Here is a 25,448-nt window from a genome sequence, read left to right as displayed (position 1 = left end):
CCGGGAGGGGCATTCCATTCTTTATTGCCTGTTTTTAACCCTTGCCATTTAAAACATTTAGGTGGGGGGAAGAGAAGGTGTGGGAATGAGACTCCTATTTTAGTGAGATTAAGCCATTAAAGAAGAGGCTTCCGTGATGATTCTGTTGCAGTTAAAAGGCTTAATGGAGATGCTGCGACTGCAGCAGGAGCAGGAGCCTTGGAGAGAGACTTGTGGACTTTTGTCCGTTATGGAAATAGGAGCTTTTGCAAGGTCTAATCCTGTGGTGTTATTGTGCCATTTCAGATTTGTGCTGCATAGGGTGAATTTTCAAAACAGAGTTGAGCTGAATGTTCAGGAACAGGCATTTTGAGCTCAAAAGGTAGGACTAACCCAGGGGTTGGCAACCTAAGGCCCAGGAGCCAGATGTGGCCCATTCGCCTTCTCAACCTGGCCCACAGATGGTCTGGAAATCAGCATGTTTTTACATGAGCAGAATGTGCCCTTTTATTTAAAATGCACCTCTGGGTTATTTGTGGGGCCTGCCTGGTGTTTTTACGTGAGTAGAATGTGTGCTTTTATTTAAAATGAATCTCTGGGTTTATTTGTGGGGCATAGGAATTCGTTCATTTTTTTCCTTCAAAATATAGTCCGGCCCACCGAGGGACGAAAATATAGTCCAGCCCACTGAGGGACGGTGGACCGGTGCACAGCTAAAAAAGCTGGACTAACCCCCTCAGGGGGAAAAAAATGCTTCAGCTTGTTTAATCTCAGGGTTGTGGGCTTGAGCAAAAGCATAGGAGTCAACAGCTAGGGGTTAGGGCCTCTCCGGCCCCCGTATAGTTTTTTTGAGGGGGCTGCTACCCTGGTGGATGGGCATTGCCATTCAAATGGTGAGCGTGCACTGCATCATGTGATTGATTACTTGAGCACCCCCTCACACACAATATTTTATTCAATACTGCAGCCCTGAGCGAAAGATTCTTGCATTGCAAGTGGCTGGACTAGATGACCCCATTTTCCCTTCCAGCTCTACAGTTCTGCGATTCCTTCAACCTGTTTTTGTGTGTTGGTGGAAACAGTGACTTGCACTCCCAGACATTAACAGGTGCCTTTTTTGCTTTCTTCACCTGCGCCAAAATGAAGGGAGGCAGCATTGCTGTCACCAGGTTTAGCAGCAGGACCCCCAACACAAATGTCACCTCCTCAGACGTCTGCATACTCAGCGAAGGATTGAAGGGACAACTCTCAGTTGGACACTCTCAGTTGCTATTTGAGAACTCTCTTTGCGTAGCAGGACCATTCTGACGCTCAAAATGTGCATCAGAGTTTGCTCTAAGTAATGTCTGCCGATTTGACACGTGTGCACACACACACACACACACACACACACACGAGTGATAGAGAAATTTTGCTGCTCTTCTATAAGTTAATTTATTTGAACTTCCTTTGACATTCCTTCAGGTAATTCATCTAAATAGCACCCCTCCACATTCTCTTCCATTTTTTTGCCTTAGTTAAATTCCATTTATCTCTCTCGCTTGCTCACGGATACGCTCTCTCTTTAGTGGAAGCCGGTTAGATTAATTTAGGCTGCATACGCACTTGGCCGCTTGCAGCACAAAAAGGTAGCTTTTCCCATTTGTGCTTGTCCTCAACATGCGGCTTTCAATCTAGATTGATTCTAGATCCTGCTCATTGGCAAAGGTGGGTGCGGTGACTTGATATGCATTTGAAACCCTCCCCTTGGTTGTGTTATCCATGCCTTTTCCTCCCTGCACATGCCTTGGGTGAATGAAAAAGGAAGCGATGATTGCAACCTTAATATACACCCGCCCACAACATCATTGGGCACACGTGGATACATTGCTCATTTCCGGGACTGCTTGCATCTGTTTTCAAATAGACACACTGTGGGGTAATGTAGAATCAATCTGCAACGAGCTTTTATTTTTAGAACGGAGCTGGTTTCTCAAGAACTGCTTTTCAGGGGCAAAAAATATGCTGGGATCTAGATTGTGTGTGGACAAGATAGAAAAAACAAGTACACAGTCTTCCACTGGAAGAATTCTAGAATACAAAGGTCATATGTACACAGCCTTAGGGTCATGCCTTGTATGTCAGTAGTATGCACACAGAATCTCTTTATCACAATTGTGGTCTACCCTTCCTATAAAGAGCTAACAGAACCTCCATGCCTTATTTCCAGTTCATCCTCACAGTGACCCTGGGAGTCAGGTTAGACTGAGACATGGTGGTTGGCTCAAGGTCATCCACTGAGTTACAAAGCGATTTGAAGCCTGTTGTTTCTGGTCCAACAGAGCAGAAATCAATATTCACAGATATCCAAAACTTTCTAGCATGTGCAACTGAATGTGAAATTTTGAATTCATTGTTCAGATTCACATTTAGAATATGAAATTTTAACAAAACTTTGAGTGCTTTGATATCTGTTTTTGCAGCATCCAGCTTGAGGTCCCAGAAGCTGTCAAATACTAAATACCATTGTGTGTTATCAACTCCTGCCTGATACTAATACCATTCCATGTTCGTTTTTCAAATATTAAATACTTCTTCCTGCCAATCATCAAATGCTGTCAACCACTAAATGTCATTAAATACCAGTTCCTATATATAGTTGGGTACCAAGCAAATATCATCTATCAAATGCTGTCAGATACGAGTACCATTTCTTGCCAACTGTAAAATACTATCAGATATCAGGTTCTCAAATATCATGGGGTATTTTAAAGAATAATATTATATAATAATGACAAAGAGATAAAATTATAGGATGCATAAAGAAAACAAAATTCGAACGTCTCCATTGATGAAAATTTCGGTTTTTGAACGGCATAAACCCAGAGGTATATGCTTCAAAAACATATCGGAAGTCGAACATGCCACACAGCTTCCACATTGAGTTTTCCATATTGAGTTTTTCGTTTTGAGGCTTCCGTATTGAGTTTTCGGTTTTTGAACGTTTCAGAACTTGAACAGTCTTCCAGAACAGATTACCTTTGAAAACTGAGGTGCCACTGTAAAGATAAAGGAAAAAAATACATATACAAACATGTTCAGAGTCCATGATAAGGATACCAGATGTTGACGCACAGTCTTTTAGACTATTTCAAATCGTAGATTCCTGCAATGCAGGAATCTGAACAAAAACATTTGGTATCCAAATTTTCAAAGGAAATCTCTGAAGTGAAATTGTTTCAGGTGTAGCTCAATAACCTTTCTACTACATATTATGTCAGTGTTATATGAATGGCACTGCTACATTTTGGAATAGGTTCTAGCTCAGTTGGTAGAGCATGAGACTCTGAATTTCAGGGTCCTGGGTTTGAGTCCTACATTGGGCAAAAGATTCCTGCATTGCAGGGGGTTGGACTAGATGACCATTCCAACTCTACAATTCTATGATTCTATGAAATATAAGGGACAGAAAGGGGGGGGGGGAATCACATTGTTTCTCACCTAGCAGCTAGATGTAACTTGCACATGAATCATAACCAACATTGTTCAATTACAACAGTTTGTGTGGGAAGGTTTGCTTTGGGTGTTTGTCTTTGGCAGTGTAAAATAGAGGCTCCAAAATGAAGCCATTGGTGCAACAAGCCCACAGGTCTGCTTCTCCTTTTGCATAGTTACAAGCATCCTTTTAGACTCTGCTGAAAGACGAAGTACCCAGAGATGTTTTTAAGTAGCTGGCTCTTTAATGTCTCCCAACCATTTCCTCCTTACTACTGAGAATTACCTTCTGGTGCCTGATAACAATTTCAACAGCAGGCGACCCATCCATATTTTTGTAGATAATTAGCAGAACGGCTATACAGCAGAAGTGGGTCATCCTGTACTTGTTATTCACAGATGGTTCAATATAATGGATTTTGGAAGCGGCATAACAAAAAAAATTGATACCAGTTTCAGAGAGGCAGAAGAGAGCAAAGAAAATCAAGGGGAAATGTTTATGGAGGGTTGTAGCAGGTGCATCTCTAATCGCTTACCGGAGTAAAGGCATGATGTGGTCCAGGTATTTTTGCAGCCCCACACAATGTAGTGTTAAAATGGACAAGCATCTGCATTGACCTCTCTCTCTCTCTCTCTCTCTCTCTCCTTCCCTCTCTCTGCCAGTTTGAAAAATTGCCTCTTGCTGTAGCACTACCAGGGGAAAACATAAACACAATGATGAGACCATGCAGATAGCCTTCATCTTCAAGAGGCTACCCAGGATGCTGTTAAGAGGCCAGAAGTAGCTTAGCTCCCATCCCAGAGGTGTACCCAACAGCACTCGTTATTTTCTCCCATGTAAGACCACTGAAATATATATATTCTTTGGATTTCTTATTAACTTGCACCATAAGATCCAGGGCAGCTTACAATCTGAAAATAAAAATAAAATAAAATGATTCATAATCAGGAGAATAGGGTGTGTGTGTGTGTGAGAGAGAGAGAGAGAGAGAGAGAGAGAAGATGCCACACACATCTCTGTGGGAGAGCCAGTGTGGTGTAGTGGTTAAGAGCGGTAGACTCATAATCTGGTGAACCGGGTTCGTGTCTCCACTTCTTCACATGCAGCTGCTGGGTGACCTTGGGCTAGTCACACTTCTTTGAAGTCTCTCAGCCCCGCTCACCTCACAGAGTGTTTGTTGTGGGGGAGGAAGGCAAAGGAGAATGTTAGCCACTTTGAGACTCCTTAAGGTAGTGATAAAGTGGGATATCAAATCCAAACTCTTCTTCTTCTTCTTCTTCTTCTTCTTCTTCTTCGGGAAGGAAATTCCACAGCTTAGGGGCTTCCACTCTTGAGGGTGATGGAACTGGCAAGAGGGACCCCAATGAGGATCTAAATGTCTGAGAGGGTCTAGTTGTAGGGGCAATCTATCTGGAGGACAATTGTATTTTGAGGAGATAAGTGACCTGACATGGTCATCTCTTCCTGCTTCTGTTTATTTCCCCTCTATCTCTTGTTCTACTCTTTGATGGCTGAGAGCAGCCTTTAATGTATAATCTGGTGGAAGGAAGAAGTGATAATGCAGGGCACCTTCTGACCTTCTTTGATGTTAGACATTGTTTGGAGGAACGTGCAGTACTGGAAGAGGGGCTAGCTAATTAATAATCTGCACTAGCTAGTTGGGCAAGGCACGTAGGCTAACAATCTAGCTCTCTATAAATCAAATGGTTTGGGGGCATAGCTCTCAGAAGCTCGTGCAACCTGAGACTACCTCGGGGTCACTTTGCCACTTCTTGAGGACTTCCCAGTGGCAGATCGAGGTGCTTGCTTGGTAATTTATATAATGCTTGCTGTTTAGAATAAAATCTTTAATCTTCTCACTCACTTGTGTTTGTATTGCTTCTGAATCTCATTAAAAGAACCGCCTTGCATTTGGCAAGACGCTAGCGAAGGAGATGGTCTTTCATAAGTGAATGGCATAATGCTTGGCCTCTCTCTCTTCTGGGCCTCAACCACCACCACCCACGACCTAATAGCCTAGCCCTTAGCAACAGGAATCCCACAGGGGATTGTGATGCAACACACCCATCTGGTATACAGTATACAAACCTTCTCTTCAAGCACAGACACACAAACATACACAACTCTAACCTGGCTTGCTTCTGAGTTCTGAGCTGGACATATACCCCGCAAGCGTGCTTTAAATAGGCCTGAGATGAGAATGGGGATAGGGGTAACAGCATGCTGAGGTCACAAAGGCATCAATGGCTGCCTTAAAGGGGGATGCGGACAAGGCTGGTTACAATGGCAGACATTGGGGTCTCAAATTTCAGTGGCACGCTGTGTGATGCCAATATTTGGTGCCCTCCCCCGCCTCTGGCCTTCAACATCATAGTTGTGGCAGCTTCTACAGTACCCCCGAGGCCCTGTACCCAGTGCGAACAAACCAGTCCTTCTCCCCTAAATCCGTCTCTCGCTTAGGACAGAGGTCACAGATTCCCTAAAGACACCTCTCCTCAGCTTCCAAATGGTTTATCTCCCATTTATAGCTAGACAGAGAAAGCAAGGAGAGCACATTATTGAAGAAGATTAATCCCCCCACAATGAAGAGAGGAGAATTCCTATGCTTATACAATAGGTGAATGGGAGATTTCAAGGCTGCTTGCCTCCATGTCTGTATGATTGTGTGTTTGTGTTTGTGTGTGTGTGTGTGTGTGTGTGTGTAGCAAACAGGGTGCTGATGAGTAAACCCAGCGTATGATTCAACACATCTTTAATCTAGTATTGACTTTCTCCTTTGAGATCTCTATAGCAGTATAAAACCAGCACACAAAAAGTAAATACATCTTGAGCTGGGATTCATGTCTGTGGTGGGGGGAGGAGAAGACCCAAGGGAAGAGAAAGCTCAGTTGGGGCGGGGAGTGAGTCGTTCGTCTCAGGTGAAATCTCTGGTGGGGCATTCATTGTCGGGGCTGTGTGCAAGAGCATTCGCTTGCTGAGAGAGATGGAAAACTAAGATTGACATAAGAAATGAATTCTTTTCTCTTTCCCTTCCAGAGCAAAGCTGAAAGGAATACATGCAGCCAAGTGGAAAAGGGTTGTGTATTTCTCTTTGCCATTTCAGAATGCTAGATTATGGCTCCCTGGCAAATATTGTGTTCATCACGCAGGGAAAGAACATGCTCAGACCTTGATGTGACATTGGAGAAAAAAGGAGAGGGGGGATTTAGTCTATTAAAAATAAAGGGTGGGAAGCTACAATAAAAGAAATACTTTGCTGTCCAAGATGAGTCGTCTTGACTAGGTTTCTATTGAATATTTTCTTCTTTTTTCTATTCAGCTCAAAATCACCATATTTTGTGCATCTGAACAAATAACACCCCGTACCCAAAACAACCCCTAAACTTGCTGAACATTTCCAATTAAATGCTTCTCAGGGGTCCCTCAGCTTTTGCGTGTGTGTGTGTGTGTGTGTGTGTGGCACAATTTCCCTCATCTTTCCTCACGCTTATTTTCAGACTCATTGGGATACACTGTTGTTTAATCCATTTAGCTGTATTGACCCTCATCACTTTTGTCTGCAAGCTTCCATGACAGCATCCCCCTCAGACAAAGAATTGTGGTTTCACCTCCACTTTCCGGAAACAGTTGAAGACATTTTGTTCCGACAGGTTTTCCCAGCTGGATAAAGGGGTCTTTACCACAAGTGCCCACTTGTTAGGGTTTTACTCCTGTTCAAAGTGGAATGGGGAGTGGTTATTGGTTGGTTCTTTCCTCCAAGACCATTTTATCTTCTCCACCACCCATTTTCTTGTAGAACAATGAAACGCCCATGCACTGTGGCTTAGCTGTAGCGAGATGATTCACCTACATATGAACTCAGGTCTGCAGCAAGAAAGCTTCTGGGGAAAGGTGAAGCTTTATAAATATTTGAAATCTTACTGTGAGCACGGGAAAATGTGACACATGTTTTATAATGCAATATCTGCTGCAGCACTATTTTTTCAGAGCTTGCTGCCTTTTGTCGACACTCCTCTTGCAATATATGCCATTATTTCAGAGCCAACAGTTAGCACTGTAGCGATGGTTGGGCAATGGGCACTTGCCCTGGACATAGCCTGGGCAGGTGCATGAAATGGGCGCCTTAATATAATGCAATATCTTGGACGTTGTTTTGCAAGAGAAGCGCAGTTGTTCGTGCTTCCTTTTCCTATCTGCTGCTCTTTATCCTCTGCCCCAAACTACGTTATTTATCTCCCTCTCCCTGTTTGACTTCCTTCCCCCTCTTTCTGAGGTTCCTTAAATTAATTTTTTGATATCTATTCTGCATATCCAAATTCATTTAATTTACTCATTTAATTATTTACTTTAAACATATACTCTTATGAACTTGCAGGTTATTACGATAATCCTGCCATTGTTTTTATCTGTTTGCAGTTTAACTGTAAATATTCAATAAAGCATTTCCATTCTTTTATAAAAAGTTTGTTATCTTGATTTCATATTCTTCTGGTAAGTGTCGCCATTTCTGCATATTCCATAAGTTTTTGTAGACATTCTTCCTTTGCTGGGTCTTCTGCTTCTTTCCATTTACCCCATTCATTTCAATGCAAAGGAAACACAGTGCTGCAGAAGGGAAGGAGGTTGTAATCAATTGCCTATCATTGGAGACTGAAACACCCGCCATTTCTGTTCCCATTTCCATCAGAATTCTCTTAAAACCCCTACTTGCAATTTGCCAGTGGTCTGAAGGACCTGTACAGTGGTACCTCGGGATAAGTACTTAATTTGTTCTGGAGGTCCGTTCTTAACCTGAAACTGTTCTTAACCTGAAGCACCACTTTAGCTAATGGGGCCTCCTGCTGCTGCTGCGCTGCCGGAGCATGATTTCTGTTCTCATCCTGAAGCAAGGTTCTTAACCCGAGGTACTATTTCTGGGTTAGCAGAGTCTGTAACCTGACGCGTCTGTAACCTGAAGCGTATGTAACCCGAGGATGTGGAACCTCAGGCCTGGGTGCAAAATGGAACTCTCCCCACCCAAGCCAATCTATCTGGGCCTTAGGACCAGGAAAACTGGGACTGGGAGGCAGACTAGATGGAAAATATCTGGGGGCTGGGTGGGGACTGATAGTCCAAAGGTGTGTGTGTGTGGGAATCGAGGGACCTTCCACCCTCCACAAATGTCTCCCCTCTCTCTTTGCGCATATGAGGTAAACATGGGCACAGCAATCTCAGATTTGCAGCTGAATGTCTCGTTTGCCCTTAGGTGGATACAAAAAACGTAATGTGTGAATTGTCCCTAAGTTGAACCCTGGGATGTTCTAAATTTGGATTACTTGACTTGAGTGTATTTAAGTGCATGTTTTTAAAGACTTTGTCTAAATGTGATGCAAATCGGAGCTGATACTTGAGCATCTTCTTTGCCTTAGGTAAAAAAACGAGAATAAATGTGGTAGTTTTAGCTCTAGGGATTCCCTTGATTTGAAAATTCACTGTGCTTGTGATGGGATAGAGATGAAAGAAAACTGGAGACAAAGTTGGGGGAAACAGTTTCTTTTATAGGTAGGGTCTGGTGCCTTTAACAACCGCATGCCCAAAGTTCAATATATAACACTTTTCTCATCACTGCATCTTCATTAGTGCTGTACTGTATTTTTTTTTAGAAGTCAGCATTTTTAGGGGAAAGTTGCCTTTTGAAGGATGCAAGAAGATGCACTCCCCTGCCTTCTATGATTTTGTGTGTGTGTGTGTGTGTATGAAATGTTCACATTGTTCTCCAAAATGCTGCTGCTTCATTGCCTTATTTTTTTTTAATAATGAATTTTATTAGTATTTTCCACACAACAGCAAAAACACACAAGATATCAAAAGATAACAATACACAACACACAAAAATCAACATTCAAAAACTAAAAAAGACCAAAAAAACAAACAAACAAAACAAAACAAAACAAAACAAAACAAAACAAAACAAAACAAAAGAAACAAATCCATATCTTACAAGTTAATATTATAAACACTAAAACAACAAGACATTGACTTCCACCAATCCCACAGCACCTCCTTTATCTTTCATTCTGTCTTCCTGTTTTCCTGTTTTCTTTATCCTCTCTATCCTAACATCTAGATATAAATCCTTCTTTCATGTCCTTTCACTTCACAAGGTTATTCCCATTGCCTTATTTTTTTCATAAAAGGCCTTCACTGCATTAACTCAGCAGGCCTGGAATTATGTAGATGTGATGACATCATAGACCTATGTAGCCAATTAGATTTGATGGTGGTATCTTGGAGGACAAAGGAAACAGTGTTGCCCATGCTCTCTGACCCAGCCCCATTATTGTTTGTTGAAGCACTTCAATACCTGTACTTAAAAACAAAACAAACCAGAAATTCCCCCAAGGACATAAACTTGCAAGTAGTTCCCAAGAAATGGGGTGGATGGATGGATGCGAAACTCATCCCCGGTTTTGGCTCTGTTTTAATTTGCATCCTGAGAAAAGCTTGATACGATTATTATTTTTAATGCAACTTCACAGGCACTGGAGACCTCGCAGCAAAAATGATAGTAGCTCTTAAAAAAGAGGAAGACTCAATAGTACAGCAGAATGCTAAGAAAACGTGTCTCGATGCATTCACATTTTCACTTGGCTATTAATCATGGGACTTCCATACTCAAAAGCAATGTATTTATAATTGGACCACATCTCAACAGTATAAACCCCACTTGGAAGATATCATAGATGCATGTTATTATTGGTGGATGAAACCCTTAGTCTCAAATCATGTTCCAACTGGCAATGAGAGTGACACTATAGGATGCTAATTTTCACACACTCCCTCAACTTCCACCCATGGATTGGGACCTGCTGGATACTTGAGAGTTTCCCTGTTTTTATTTTTAAAGATCCAGGCATACAGTAAAATTGGGAGGTTTCCAGAAGCTGAAATGGGGGAAACGGCTTCTTTTCAAAAGTGGGATTCCTGCCAAATGAACCTCCTTCTTAGGCTTAAACTATTCCCCACGTTCCATATCACCCAAAACATTTATAAAATGCAGAAAAGGTGAGAGACCATCAAGAATAAATAATCTGTAATAGCAGAGATTTCCTGATATGAAAAGAAAAGAATTAAGATGCTCTTGTTTTCAAACAGTACCCTGGCAACTGGGGATTTTTCTAGCTGTGAGCTAGAGAATTACAAATTTTAGACAATGATGTATTGACGAAAACAAACAAAGGCTGAATATCAGAAATACTCCAGGGGCTGACAGAAATCTCAAGAAGGCACTTTCTCTCTTTTTTTTAAGGTAGTCCAGCTGACAATGACATTTGACGGCATATATTTTCAGTCTTTCGGTAGTGAATTATGAAAACTGTGTAGTTTAAGTAAGGGTGTCTTTGGATACTGCTGTTCAAAAATGGAGAAGAAAGTTTGGGGTGAAAATTGCTCATAGAACTACAATTTGTATTATTTCCAGAGAAGTAGCAGTGTTAGTCTTTTGGAGCAAAAGCAGGGGGCGTGTCACCTTAAAAATTAAAAATTATTAATAAACATGTAAGTCTGTAAGGTGCCACAAGACTCTTTGGTAATTTTATATTATATTTACTTTAGGATCTAGGGAAATGGTTTTTTTTTTTTAAATTACCTTTTTATTAAAAATTAAAACAAAACATATTATCTAGAAACATATCATCCTTATTTCCCCCTTTTTTCTTCCCTCCCTCCCCTCCCCCCCACAGAACCCACCCACCCCCACCTCCGACTTCCCTCAGTTCCAGTCTTTGATTTCTCTAAAAATCCTGTTTTCTACATGTTACATAGTTGTATAGATCCTCAAACTATTTAAGTAATAATTATCAATAAAAAGTTTGTGAATGTTTATTCAAAACCAGCCAAAGAGTCCAGTTCGCTTTGTTGCATCTTCAAATACTTTGTAAAGGGTTCGCATTCAGTTATCCTTGTCCCGTAGCTTGTATGTCAGTTTTGCCAGTTCTGCATAGTCCATCAATTTTTCTTGCCATGATTGGGGTTTCTTCAGTCTTCCATCCTTGTGCTACTAAAACTCTCGTGGCTGTTGTCGCATACATGAATATGTTTTTCAGTTTTTTTGGCAGATCTTTCCCTACAGTCCCTAATAAAAATGCTTCAGGTTTTTTAACAAATGTTAAATGGAACATTTTCTTCAATTTGTTATATATCATTTCCCAAAATTTTTTAATTACCTTACAATCCAGGATCTAGGGAAATGTTTAATGGATGGCAAACTGCCAGCTGGAAGAATGGATCGTGCCTCCAAGTTTTTACTTTGGGAAGGACCAAAGCTCAGAGGTAGAGCATCAATGTTGCATGCAGAATGTCCTGAGTTCAATTCCCGGCATCTCCAGGCAGTCACTGCCAGTCAGAGTGGGTAGTTCTAGCTGGATGGGCCAATGGTCGAATTAAGTAAAGGCAGCTTCCTATGTTTCTAGGTACAACAATTAAATTTGGGGTGTGATCAAATGTTTGCGAACCACTGATAAGGAAAATACATGTTTTCCACAAAGAAGGATTCCACACTTTGATGTGACAGTGCTGTATGCCGCATGCATGTCGCATGTGACAGCCATCTTCAAATATGTCACATGGAAGATGGAGCAAGCTTGTTTTCTCCTGCTCTGGAGGGTTGGAGTCAAACCAATGGCTCCACATTACAAGAAAGGAGATTCCGACTAAACATCAGGGAAAGCTTTCTAACAGTAAGAGCTGTTCAACAGAGGAATGGTCTCCCTCGGGAGGTTGTGGACTCTCCTTCCTTGGAGATTGGGTGGCCATCTCTCATGGATGCCTTAGCTGAGATTCCTGCATTGCAGGGGGTTGGACTAGATGACTCTTGAAGTCCCTTGTAACTCTACAATTCTACGATTCTATGTAAATACACACATCTGTATGTAGTTCCTTGCCTGAGAGCTCTGGTACTGCTAAACAGTGTTGAGTTTATTATGGAGCCTGGCAGTCACAAGGCAGGCAGAGTCATGCAGCAAAACAAACAAAGCAATTCTGGCTCCATGACCTCTGTCAAGAGAATAAAACAGCCCTTGAGAATACAGAAGTAGGCTAGCCCCACTTGAGACCAAGGGTATTCACCATGCACGTGGCTTTATAACTCAACTTGGAGAGGATTTTTGACATATAGTTTCCCTAAACAACGACCACGGAGCCAGAAGTCAAAGGTTTATAGACTTTCCTTGAATCTCTTATAAACAAGTGTGAATTGATCCTGATGGGATTTCATTTTTGTTGCTGCTCTTTGAAAAAACTTCAAGGCAGGTATGCATGTTGTTTCTGGATCACAGCCCCCAGTCTGAGCATTTTGAATGCAAAGCATTCGTTCCCAAACTGTGTGACGGTGTATGTTGTGGTGCCGTAAGAGAATATTTAGGGTGCCATGGAAAAGAAATACAGTGAGCCCCAAATGCTCACCCACAAAGGAGGTTGCCACTGCATCTCTGCAAGATATACTGCTCTCGATTTTCTTCCTTCCAGTCCAGCTCTTTGGGGAGACAGATTCATTCTGTCTCTCTGCATGGGTGCAGATGGATCGTTCAGCCACTCCTGATGCAGATGTATGGCCTACTTTTGGCAAGGTATGTTGAATGGGTTACTACTCTGAGCTGGCCTCCTCCCAATCGAGAAACATATCTAGATCAATTACTCATACAGAGCAACAGGAAGTGGACTCCTCTAAATATGGCTCATTCATTTCCTGTAAAATAAATTATTCCACTATGTAAAGGCCCACTATTTCAGCAATAAGGGTGAAGTGTTTGGCTAATTCTGTTTCAGGAAAAAAAGACCTGTGGTCGTCACTGGTAGTTTGAGAAATATAACAGAAATGGGGGGGGGGGGGGGGAATCAGTTGGTCAGTCAAGTGGGCCTGCAGTTGGTCAGTCCAGTCCTTCAATAGCAAAAGCTCTCAGATTTTGTAATAGCAAAACTCCATACTCAAAACTCCATACTCTCGGGCAGGAGATATAGAAGTAGAATCAGCCGTACCAACAGGCTAAAAAATAGCTTCTATCCGTGGGCTGTTAGGCTGTTGAACGAAAAATAACATAGCGAAATTGACTTGCGAGGTGGTGTGTTGTTCGATAAGACATTGAGTGGGTTTTTTGGGGAGGGGGAGGCTCGTTTAATTTCATTGTACACAGGTTGTACAATGACAATAAAGGTATTATTATTAAAAGAAACAGGCCCAAGCACAACACAGCAACAGTGGCAGCTGCACCAAGTGAGAGGCCAAGTTGACCAGCACATAGCTACTGGGACAAAGCTACTGGGAGACTTGAAAGTGCAACCATATTGATTTTGGACCTCTGTGTAATTCTTGTAAACGGAGCTCTCATCTCCAGAGAAGCTAAATTGAGAATAAGGAAGAGAATGAAGTTTGAAGAAGCTACGTAGCTTCATTGCAGATGGAGTCAAACAGGGTTCAGATTTGTATACAAGGTAACTGGGAAAATGTGCTGTTCCCCTGGGTTATTTGGCCCATCCATTATTCACAGCTCAGCTTTAACTTGTGCTGCCTAAATGGAACACGTCAAAACATGAACAATCAGTCCATTGCGGGGAGGAGAAGGGAAGAGGGTGGCTCTGAGGACACTGTGGAGTTCTAAGAGTGTCTTCAGTCAATGGGCCCTGCAAGCAGCAAGCAACCACCCTCGCTGCATCTGTGCAGGCTCCATTTAGCCATTTGCCAGTAGATGGAGTAGTTAAATCATCTGTCTGTCATCCATCTCTTTTGATCTGTTTCTAAACGGCCAATCTCCACAGTTTGTAGGCACTGTTAAATTCTCACCTCCTGGCTTCAAAGTGCCTTGACAGCCACATCTTTCTTCTGCTGGGTGACGGGTTTTAGGTTTTATAGCGAACCTCTCTGAACCAAGAAAGAGGAAATAGTTCAAGGCTTCCCCGAAGGTGGAATGAGATGAAACAATGGCCTGGTGGCAGGCGGTGCTCACCCTTACTGCTGTGGTGGCAGAGGGGCGGGTGGGTAGAAGAAGCCAGAACAAATGAAAGGGGAAAGAACAGAGCCCACAACGTAATTTCAGTACTACTGTTAGAACTAACTTTTCAACAGGGAGCTGACTGCCCACTAACCCAAACCACATCATCCGTATATTTCCGACCAAAATACAAATAGAGTCCCATTGTGGCAAGACTGCAGACTTTTCCCATGAGATCAGGGATGGATAGGAAACCAGTGTAACTCTAGATGCTGCTGGACTACAACTCCCATCATCCTTGGCTATTGGCCAGGCTGTCTGAGGTTGGGTTGATGGTAGTTGAGGTCCCAACAATATTTTGTGGGCCACAGGCTGTAGGCCAGGGTTGCCCAAACTTGGGTCTCCAGCCTCTTTTTTTGGACTACAACTCCCATCATCCCTAGCTAGCAAGAACAGTGGTCAGGGATGATGGCAATTGTAGTCCCAAAACAGCTGGAGACCCAAAGGCTTACGCTATCCTACCTTGAACCTTGCAATCCCAATCCTTCTGAATGAGCCATCTGTTATCCACCTGAAAATGGCAGCTGCATGCCTTGCTCTTCCTGTTATCTCTGTGACATGTATCTGATGTCATAGCATCACGACAGCCTACCATTGTTAGGACACTGGCTACACCCTGACAACCTATGATGTGGGGGCACAGGAATGGAAAGAAATTTGGAGTATCACAAAACAAGGTAAATTGTACTAAACTTTACAGAGGAGAGAGAGAATAAGGCAAGTGGCCGCCATTTTTGGTGGCAGCTCCATGTTTCTGGCATTGTACTAATGCCAGTGTACTGAAAGAAGCAAAGATCACCATTGTCAAAGCAATGATTCTTCAATATCAACTTTGTTGGACTGGTCATGTTGTTCGGATGCCTGATTATCATCTGCCAAAGCAACCACTCTATTTGGAACTTAAAAATGGAAAGCGTAATACTGGCTGCCAACAAAAGAGGTCCAAAGACTCTCTCAAGGCAAATCTAAAATATGTAGTATAAACACAGACAACTGGGAAACACTGGCCTGCAAGGGCTCCAATTGGAGAACAGCCTTTACCATAGGTGTCATGGGTTTTGCAGATGCTCGAATTCAGGACAAAAGGGAGAAACACGCTAAGAGGAAGGCATGCTTGGCAAACCCTCACCATGATCAGCTCCTGCCCAGAAACCTATGTACCCACTGTGGAAGGATGTGTGGATCCAGAATTGACCTCCAAAGTCACTTACTGCTTCACTTTTAAAACCATGTTTATGGAAGACAATCTTACTCGGCTACGAGTGATTGCCATAGAAGACGACTGTACTAGCCTTTGTTTCGCTTCTTGTATAGCCCCAAAACCTATGCCAATTTGTGGCAAAATGACTTGAATTAATACCTACCATCACCATATTAAAATGTTTAGAGAAAGGAATTTATGTAAACCATGGGAGGAGGGACTTGTGGACTACTTGACTACATCCCAGCATCCTTGGCCATTGGTCATACTGGCTGGAGCTGATGGGATTTGGAGTTCGACAACATGTGGAGGGGGCACACGGTCCCTACACTGATGTAAAAAACCCCACAAAACCCAAATTTTAAAAAAAATAAAACAAAGAGCCATGTCCCACATGCATAATATTTGGGTGGGTCTGAATTTTCTGGCGACAAGAAATAATATGAGCATTTCTTTTGAAGTGCAAATTCCATTCCCTCCTCAATATAGGCTTGCCTCGTGCAAGCATTACACTGAAGGTAAAAAAAAGAAAATGGACATTCTGTGCTTGTTAATGACTCTGAAATCAATCTGCAATGGCTGTTTCATCCGCAATTCGGCTGCAGTTTGAAATTTAAGAGAGAGAAAGGGAGTATACATCTGCTTGGCTGGAAGCAAAGTGCAATTCTACACTGAGGCAATATGCATATCAATGGACACTGGCCAGAAAGCAGAGCTTTGTGGGTGGAAAAAAAAATCTATTTAACAGACAATGGAAAATCAGCCAGTCTGAAGGCATGTGTTGGCTGTTCCTGGGAAGAAGAAAAGACAGAATTGTGTGTAGTGGGGAAAATAAGGGCTTTTAGAAGCCCACAAAGCGCAGGTAGAGATGAGAAGAAAAGGATCAAACGTTTCAAGGGATGGCTCACAATTGAAATGTGAACCCCAGGCAATTTTCAAACGCCCTCCAAATAAATCCCATCACTGGTATGTGGCACTTGTTGCCCTTATCCTAACGTTTTTTGTTTGAAGACAAACCTTTCAAGCTCAGATCTATGCTCTGCTCATTGCATCAAGCGACTGCTAAACAAAGCTGGCAAATGATCCCTCCCTCCATCTTTTCAAGCAGATTCAATGGCCCGGTGGCTTTTGATGCGTTTCCAGCAGAAGCGGGTGTTAAGCCACCTACGCATATTCCACAGCAGCTCCCACTTAGGTTGTGGCCATTATCATAGCATAGGATATGACCTCTCATATCCACTTCTGGTCCTCTGAGACTTCACTTACTAGCCAATAATTCCTGGTGGGGTAGGGGCAGGCTAATCTGTCAACTTTGGTTTCTCTCAGTTTTTCAGTTTTCCAATCTTGAGTTCAGTTCTGGACATTTCCACATCAGTTTGCATTTAAAAGATAAATAAATACATCTTTACGAAAATGCATCACATTTTTTTGTGCAAATTTCTCCCAATAAACACATCATTATATGCCATTTTGCCTAATATACACATTTTTGCATATCTATTTTCCCCAATGTATTGCATTTCCCGAATTTGAGCCTCCAGCCTTTTTTTGGACTATAACTCCCACCATCCCTAGCTAGCAGGAACAGTGGTCAGGGATGATGGGAATTGTAGTCCCCAAACAGCTGGAGACTCAAATTTGGGAAACCCTGCTCTAGGTGGTTACTGCTCAGGCTGCTGCTGCCCTCAAAGACTTATGCTATCCGACATTGAACCTTGGAATCCCGGCCCGCAAAGCCACCTGCCTGAAGAGGGGCCAAACAGACTTAATAAACAAAAGTAGCTTTCAAAGTGAAGAGTTGTGAGACTTCTCCCAAATTTTCTGCATGTAGGCAACTTTTTGTATGGGAAGAACATTCCCTAATATAAGCTGGGAATGGTTTAGCTTGGACAAATCTCATTTCCTTGATCAGCTCAAGGAAAGCGATACCTTTGAGAATGTGCTGGTCCTATATGTAAATGAAAACCTAAACTTCGTATCTCTTGGCAGAGTTTTCTTCTAATCTTCTAGTTTTTATATTCCAGTTATTTAAAGGGAAAGTTCTCAGGCGAGTTTATAAATGGCTCAGTTAAGTAAACAAGTGCATCATATATGCCTTCTTGATGTTGACCAGCCTTCATCAGTCTGGGGTCCTCCAGATGTGTTGAATTCCAGCTCCCAACCGCTTTGGCCAGCATAGTTTGCTGGTTGGGATTAATGGGAGTTGTAGCCCAAACTTTCAGGACACCATCTCCATATGCTTGGTACAGCTTTAAATGCTTCCCAAGTATTTGGCTCACTATGTACCAGGCGATTAAGTATCTCTAAGATATGAAACTGCAAATCTGCCCAGGGATAGGGGAAGGGATTTATGAACAACATTTTTCTGGCTGCTTCCCAGCGAAGGATATGCATAATACTGAGTGGTATCATTTGACAGAGAGAAGAAGAGAGGAAATCATCACATTCTTTATCCAACCCTCCTTGCCCCATATATTTAAAAAATACGACCGTATATGCATTTCCTCTCACTCAACAGTTTATATCTGAGTCTCTCTCCAATGTTTTTATTTTAACATTAGAGGCTCCACAATTTTCACATCCCCCAGTCATCCAAAAGCCCTGTTTAAATGACACTACTTATTGTTCATATGATCCCAATATGGACCTGCTGTATTTTTTCTTCTTTTAAAAAACCCTCAATAGTTTTCACCAGGGTACCATTAATTGTTACAAAATGTGGTTTGCTTAATGTACTGACATTAAACAAAGCCAGATGTAGCTAAGGAGTGAAATATCCAGATGAAATTATGATTTAACGGAGAAACTATGTGTGGATTAAGGTATACGAGTGCATGTGTGTGTAGCTGACAACCATTGGAAGATGCAATCCATAGCCCCATCTGTCTTTACAAACCAATTCTCTTTATTCTTTTATTGCTGGGATGGTTTTAATATTGTATTCATCTTATACATGTATTGGGAATGGCCTTGGGAGGCCCTTGCAGGGCAGAAAGGTGTTACATAAATGTATAAATAAGATCAATAAAATAAATTTGCCAGTCATTGTCAGATGGTTTTATTTGATGCCAAATCAGTCTTGTGATATGTTTCAGAGTGACTTAAATGCCCATTTACAGAAATTGAGATGTCTCCTTCCAAAGATTGTCCGAGGGTTTTGCAGAAACAAAGAAGGCCTATAACTGGTCCATTCAAGCATTTTACCCCATTGTCCAGAAGAGAAACAGAGTACACCTCTGGGGAGAGAAGAATCAATCAATTTCTGTCACATATGTTCATTCTATCCCATTTTCATTGTCTTTTTTTTTATAAAAAAAGTCTGCATAAAGGTTCACATTCAAATATGAATTTGAAATGTGCTTTTTCTCAAAATATACATTTTTAAAAATACTTTGATTTATTTATTTTAGCCAAATATTAAACATCTGAGAAGTTTGCAAGTTGGTGGACAACTCAGCCATACGCAGCTAAGCGATACAAACCCAGAAGGTGTGGAATCAGGTCAGTCCATTTCAGAATTTGCAAAGAGTGAATTCCTTAAGCATCCCTCACCTTCCTCTGGCACGCTGGGTTCTCCCTTCAGACATGCACTGCCCGTCACATCTTTTGCATCCTGTTAGTATCTCCCGTTTCCAGGCTTTCTTCATAATTGCCTTCTTCATCTGGAAGATGAGGTTGATGATATATCTGTCTCTTAATGGAGTGAAGGTGGCCTTCTCATTAGGGAAGATTAACTCATAGGTCATATTATGTTAAATTGATTAAAGTAGGTGCTGGCTGCGTGTATAATAATATCGCAGTAATAAGGGTTTAGGAAAGGAAGCTTTCCTGTGTCTGTCCAATTCCAATGTGAGATTTCTGCCTCTCTCTCTCTCACGCACACATTGCTGCCTTTGAGGTGCTAAAACAAAGAAACTCTTGTTAAGTGTGCACAGAGAGGCAGGGATCCATCTTGAAATGTTAGTACTTCCTGCAGATTTGGTCCCATTCACGATAGTGAGTGTCACTACACATGCTGGTTCAGCACTTATGATGGGACAGATCCCAAGTCTCTGGAGCCTTGAGGAGATGATCAAACTGAGCAGAATGTCAGGATGACAAGTTGGAGCCAAAGGACCATTTTGTTTCCTTGAGAGCGTTTTGCTCTCACCTGTGACTCCCCATCCACCAGGCTGCATCAGTGGGTTTTCCAACAGTGCCAGCCCTAGGCCCCTTAGCCATGGTCCATTGATGGGCTCTGCCCCCTAACCCATGCAGCTCTACTTCTTTGTCTGCCTGGCTCTGTCTCCTGAATTCACCAACCTTCACCCACTGCTACAGGGTCTGAGCCTCAATCAACAGAGCAAGACCAATACCACTGCTTATACAGTCGTACCTTGGAAGTTGAACAGAATCCGTTCCAGAAGTCTGTTTGGCTTCCAAAATGTTTGGAAACCAAAGTGCTGCTTCTGATTGGCTGCAGGAAGCTCCTGCAGCCAATCGGAAGCCGTGGAAGCCCCGTTAGACGTTTGGGTTCCAAAGAACGTTCGCAAACCGGAACACTCACTTCTGGGTTTGCGGCGTTCAGGAGCCAAAACGTCTGAGTACCAAGGCGTTCGGGATCCAAGGTACGACTCTATGTTGGCGCAATGGGGGTCTCTAGTGAGTGTGTATGTTTTAGGTTTTCTTTCAAAGGTAGCGTTTCCCATAAAAAGAAAGCCTGGTTCCCCAAGGGGTCATAGAATTGCCGAGTTAGAAGCAAGCCTGAGGGTCATCTAGTGCAATTCCCTGCAATGCAGAAATCTCAACTTGATCCTACATGACAGGTGGCCATCCAACCTCTTCTTAAAAACCTCCAGTGAAGGAGAGTCTACCACCTTCTGAGTGAGTTGGTTCCACAGTCAAACAGCGCTTATTGTCAGTACGGTGGTACCTCGGGTTAAGTACTTAATTCGTTCCAGAGGTCTGTTCTTAACCTGAAACTGTTCTTAACCTGAAGCACCACTTTAGCTAATGGGGCCCCCTGCTGCCACCGCACCGCCGGAGCACGATTTTTGTTATCATCCCGAATCAAAGTTCTTAACTATTTCTGGGTTAGCGGAGTCTGTAACCTGAAGCATATGTAACTTGAAGCGTATGTAACCTGAGGTACCACTGTACATTATTCCTGATGTTTTGTCGGAATCTCCTTGCTTTGAGATTGTGAAATGTTTGATGAGGGAAAGATTGCTGGCTGTTTCACTAGACTTCTTCCAGGACTTAAAGCTACTGAAGAATGAGGTGGGAAGGAGGAGGTTCCTGCCTCACTTCTCACCTCAGTGCCTCACAGGAAGCCTGAACCTCTGAGAGGGCCTAAGCAGTAGGATGATGGCCTCCTTGATCTGATAAAAAACTCCATCATTGTCCAGTAATGTGTCCTCACAGTGGCCAAATTGATGCCTATGGTGAGTCCACAAGCGGGGCCTGGATGAAACAGCACTCTGCCTGGTTGCCTTCCCAGCAACTGGTATTGAGAGGCATAATGCCTCAGAGAGTGGAGGGAGAACACAGCCACTGTGGTTAGTGGCCACTGATAGGCTTATTCTCCATGACTATGTCTAACCCCCTTCTAAAGCCATCCACATTGCTGAACATCACTACATCCTGAAGGAGCAAATCCCATAGTTTATGTGCTGTGTGGAGCAGCGCTTCATTGTGTGCCCCCTTTAAAGGTGTGCAGTGGTCCTTAACTCATTGTGGGTGCTTCTACTTCTCTTGTGTCAAAATGCCAAACGGTAGCATTGGACTGAAAGAGCATTTCAGATCTGGGAGAGATGCAAAGGCCCCAGAAGAGTACAATGATGCGTCAGCATCCTATTGGCTCCCGGAGCAGAGCAAGGAGCAGGAAAGGAAAGAATAGTTGGCAAAACCAGAAAGATGCATTTGTTCCAGCAGTCAGGCTGCCTAGCAAACCTCTCCCCCGTCTCCTCTCTGTCTTCTCCGGGCTCTTTCTCCTACCCGACAGCCTATTTCTCTTCTCATTACGCCATTCCTGTTCTCCCCAGCGATTAAGTGCACCTTCTTCCTAACCAAGGAAAGCAGTTGCCGCTTGGCTTCTGGAGACATAAATAAACAAAAAAGGTCAGAGACGCAATCCCTGGTGGAAGCAGACAAGGACTGAGACATCCTGATAAACTTTGGCTGTAGAGTTGCAAAGATGGCAATGAATTAAAGGGGATAAAAACGCAACCCAATTATGTATGCAGATGGGGAGGGAGTCTGGAAGTAACTGAACACATCATTTAAAGGAAATAAAAAGGGGGGAGAAACTAGCAACTGATTTAAATGTCTCGGATCCCTGCTGAGACTCATTTCCTAAACCAGGATATGTAGTCTGCCATTCCGTCTGGGTTTTTTCCTCCCAATTTCCTTGGCTTTTTTTCCAATGGCTGGCTTTATATATGTGTCGGGGAGGGGGAGGGGATTGTATCAATTTATGCTTTACTTATTGTTTAGAATCCATGATGTCATACTCTGAGATCCCTTGGAATCAAATACACCCAGATTTCTGAATTTCAGAGCATTCCACCAACATTTTTATTTCACCCCAGCCCCCCACCTCCAGCCCCACATACAAGTTTGTGATGAGCAGTTCGATTCAAAGAGCTCCTTGACTTCACAGCTTTCAACTTTCTTGCTCGGAAGTAAAATCCTCTAGAAAAATTGCTCTCCGGCAAAATGGAAAAGGTGCATTTTCTCTGAACCAGGAAAGGTTGTAGGCAGGTAGAAACCAGATTTCGTTGCCAGCAGAAATGTAAGGACCATCCCCATGTTCAGTAGCAGGTCCAGGTTAGGTCAAGGTTGCCACTTCTCTGTTGCAAAGTGCACATGGAGGTGAGATCTAACCCAAGGATATAATCACTTGTTTGGTTTAAGGAAGCGTAAACAGACATGTAATTTCAACACACAATTTTAACGTAATTTCATTATGTGTATTAGTTTTAAAACTACTGATATTATTTATAATCATTACATTTTATATGCCAATTTGTTTTAAACTTTTGATTTTATCAGTATTTCAGTTATCTATTTTATCTATATTTTATATACATTTTAAATTTGTATTTCACCTGTATTTTTAATAATATTTTTATGTAAACCAATTTGCCAGTTAAGTGATCTAGAAATCCATTGGGCAAGCTGAAATAGACAGGACTATTGGAAGCGCTTAATTCCTCCCTAAGTGTTGAAAATTGTAGTATTCTGGGGGGGCCACTCGGGGGCGCATTGGAAGATGGCCGACAATACCATCTCTCCAACCCACACGGGGTAATTAAGAGGCTGTTATGGGAGTAGGCAGCCTCCCTTGTTGCCCCAAGGAAATGGGGAACACTGCCCTTGCCTGCTGTGCCCATAAATCACCCCCTAATTCGAAAGAAGGGGGTGAGGGCCCTCGGCAGAATGCCCCCGTGTGGACCTCGGCTCTCCTGGACGCTGTCTCTGATCGTGCACTAGCTGCAGCAATTTGGAATAATTAATTACAAATGAAGCAAATGCACATATTTCAAGTGAAGAAGGGGAGTGAAGTCTGCTAATTTAAGTGACCTCTGCGAAAGAAGACAACGGGTTGGAGAAACAGGAATATTTTACGATGAAGATACACCAAAGGCTGGGTATGTTGACAACGGGACTGAATGGGGGGGGGAACCTTTTTTACTTTCCTTCTATGTGATTTACAAGAACCCCTCCTCATTAGAATCGTCGGTTGAACTGACCCAAGCAGGATGATTAAGGTCTGTGTGGAGATAAACTTTAACCAGAAGTATGCTTTATGGAGACCGAGAAGCAATAGCGTATTTTTCGCTCTATAACACGCACCAGACCATAACACGCACCTAGTTTTTAGAGGAGGAAAACAAGAAAAAAAATATTCTAAACAAAATAGTGGATATATGATTTTTGTGGTTCATGCTGTGGCCACAGACATGTGATCTGACAGTGAGTTTGGAGTAGCCCAATGCAAAAATCCTGAGGATCCATGTGGATCCATGCTTTGTAACCATGGAGGAGGGAAGGAAGGGGAACCATGGATCCTCTGCTCACGACTGTAGCAGATCCCCCCCGCCACCCGCAGGCATTCACTCCATAACACGCACAGACATTTCCCCTTACTTTCTAGGAGGAAAAAAGTGAGTGTTATGGTGCAAAAAATACGGTAAGAGCTTTTGGAATGGTGCAGCAATTAATTTGGAGTCGCCATCTTGCCAAAGGATTTATAGCCGAGAGAAGGAACGGACTTGTTTTCAGACTGCATCTCCTCAGAGGTTTTGAGAAAGGAGGCAGATTGGTGAAGATTAATGACGCTAAGACTGTTTTGATGTATGGAAGTGATGTTACATGGAAAAAGTCTGGATATGGCTACTGGATAAAAAATAATAATATCCATGCAGGATTACAAACTGTCTAACCAGCTTGTGGAGACTATCAGAGGACACAAAGAGAATGGAAAAATATATGAAAATAACAACAAGAGATGTGGAAAAACAAGAAGAAAGGACTGGATAGTACTGTGAACATCATAAGGTTAGATTTGTGGACATTAAAACAGCAGTAAGAAGCAAGAAGTTGATTGGATCCCCTTCAGAACTTGAAATATGGGTACCCCCAACAAAAATTTAAAATTCGGCTGTGTAATTTGGAATTTATGTAATTTGGTTTGATTTGATGTGATTGGTCGGTTAATAAAAAATTATTCTTAAAAAAGAAAAGAAAATTGTAGTATTCTGAATAGCTGGATTCTTTAAAATTGGTGGGTCAGAAGAAGTATTGGTACTCACTTTGGGGAGTTTCCATGATGCTCTGATCATGCCTCCTTCATTACTCACTGTCCCACTGATATGAAGCGGCGTGATCAATGGAAGTCGTGCCTCCTGTTTGAAAGGAAGCTTACCCAGGTGAGAAGAAGAGGCCCAGAAGATGACCTCCTGGAAGGACAAGTAACTCTGTCACATTTCTGCATTGGATTGAATCATCTAAGAAAGGCTGCACTTCACGTTTGACTCTTGAAGGTTTCTGCCCATCCATTTATGGGCGAGAGTCACCCCCTCCCCAGTCTTCACTAATCCCATAGACCCATCAGCAGTAATTCATCCTTGGCTGCTAGATTCTATATGTGGCTTTAGCCAGAAGAGACCCAAAGAACGAGGCATGAAAGGTTAATAGAAGGCAGAAAGCTTCCTCGAGTAATCACAAAGGAAAGCCAAGCAGCACTCGAGGCAGATGCTCGTTCGGAAGTGACACTGAACCCCCTCTGGAAGACTCGGCACTGTATCATGCAAAACAGAACACCCTTAATTTAGGATTTAATAGCTCCGAATCTCTGGTGGGTTGAGAGGGATATTAATTCTGCCACAATATTGGATTAGAGTGGAGGCAATGGAAATTTGTCTTACCTGTTGTATTGATTTAACTCGAGCAGATAATGGCCTGACATGAAACAGTGGAAATGAAAAGGAATCCGCCTAAGCCTGCAATCCCAATGCGATTCAGAGGATGTTGCAGCAGGGCTACCTGCAAGTCGGGGCTGGCTGCCGCATTACGGAGAAGTGTTGCCGGCGCTTCTGCAAGGCTGCGCCGGTAAGCTTTGCAATGAGAAGGCTTCATGCATAATTATAGGGATTGGCAGTAGGAGCAGAGTGGCTTCTGTTCTGGCTAAGGTAAAGGACCATAAGCTAGAACAGAAGCTACTCTGCTTCATGTAAGAGTTGGACTCTTTCAGCGAAGTCCCTCTGTCATGCTACGTTATCTTGTA

General features: G+C 42.6%; 1 protein-coding gene and 2 long non-coding RNA genes across 6 annotated transcripts in view; 1 reads left to right on the top strand and 2 right to left on the bottom strand.

The window, feature by feature from the left end:
- Nucleotides 1–1,246: 1,246 nt before the first annotated feature.
- LOC308477569 lies at nucleotides 1,247–5,521 on the bottom strand. Its single transcript, XR_013986641.1, has 3 exons — nucleotides 5,319–5,521; nucleotides 3,990–4,143; nucleotides 1,247–3,017 (listed from the first exon to the last, which is right to left on the bottom strand). It is a non-coding gene; the product is annotated as an uncharacterized lncRNA (long non-coding RNA).
- A 9,565-nt stretch (nucleotides 5,522–15,086) lies between these two features.
- Nucleotides 15,087–25,448, top strand: part of LOC308478281 — a 30,725-nt gene continuing 20,363 nt past the window's right edge. Inside the window, exons 1-2 of the long non-coding RNA XR_013987016.1 lie at nucleotides 15,087–15,155; nucleotides 19,090–19,180. This is a non-coding gene — a long non-coding RNA (uncharacterized lncRNA). The remainder of the gene's footprint in view (nucleotides 15,156–19,089; nucleotides 19,181–25,448) is intronic.
- LOC308478240 (uncharacterized protein) overlaps nucleotides 18,714–25,448 on the bottom strand; it is a 60,466-nt gene continuing 53,731 nt past the window's right edge. The window contains exons 4-6 of one of the 4 annotated variants that reach the window (XM_081007684.1): nucleotides 24,475–24,621; nucleotides 19,232–19,341; nucleotides 18,714–18,915 (exon numbers count right to left, since the gene is read on the bottom strand). In XM_081007684.1, coding sequence (XP_080863810.1) covers nucleotides 18,771–18,915; nucleotides 19,232–19,341; nucleotides 24,475–24,621 — 402 coding nt within the window. In that variant the 3' untranslated portion in view covers nucleotides 18,714–18,770. Of the gene's footprint in view, nucleotides 18,916–19,231; nucleotides 19,342–22,240; nucleotides 22,539–24,474; nucleotides 24,622–25,448 lie in introns of those variants that run through there. The other 3 variants (XM_081007685.1, XM_081007686.1, XM_081007687.1) reach the window with 3 other exon arrangements.

The sequence above is a fragment of the Podarcis pityusensis genome (assembly GCF_964106645.2).
Source record: "Podarcis pityusensis genome assembly, chromosome: 5".
Classification (NCBI taxonomy): Eukaryota; Metazoa; Chordata; class Lepidosauria; order Squamata; family Lacertidae; genus Podarcis; species Podarcis pityusensis.
This window is presented reverse-complemented; position numbering and strand designations above follow the sequence as displayed.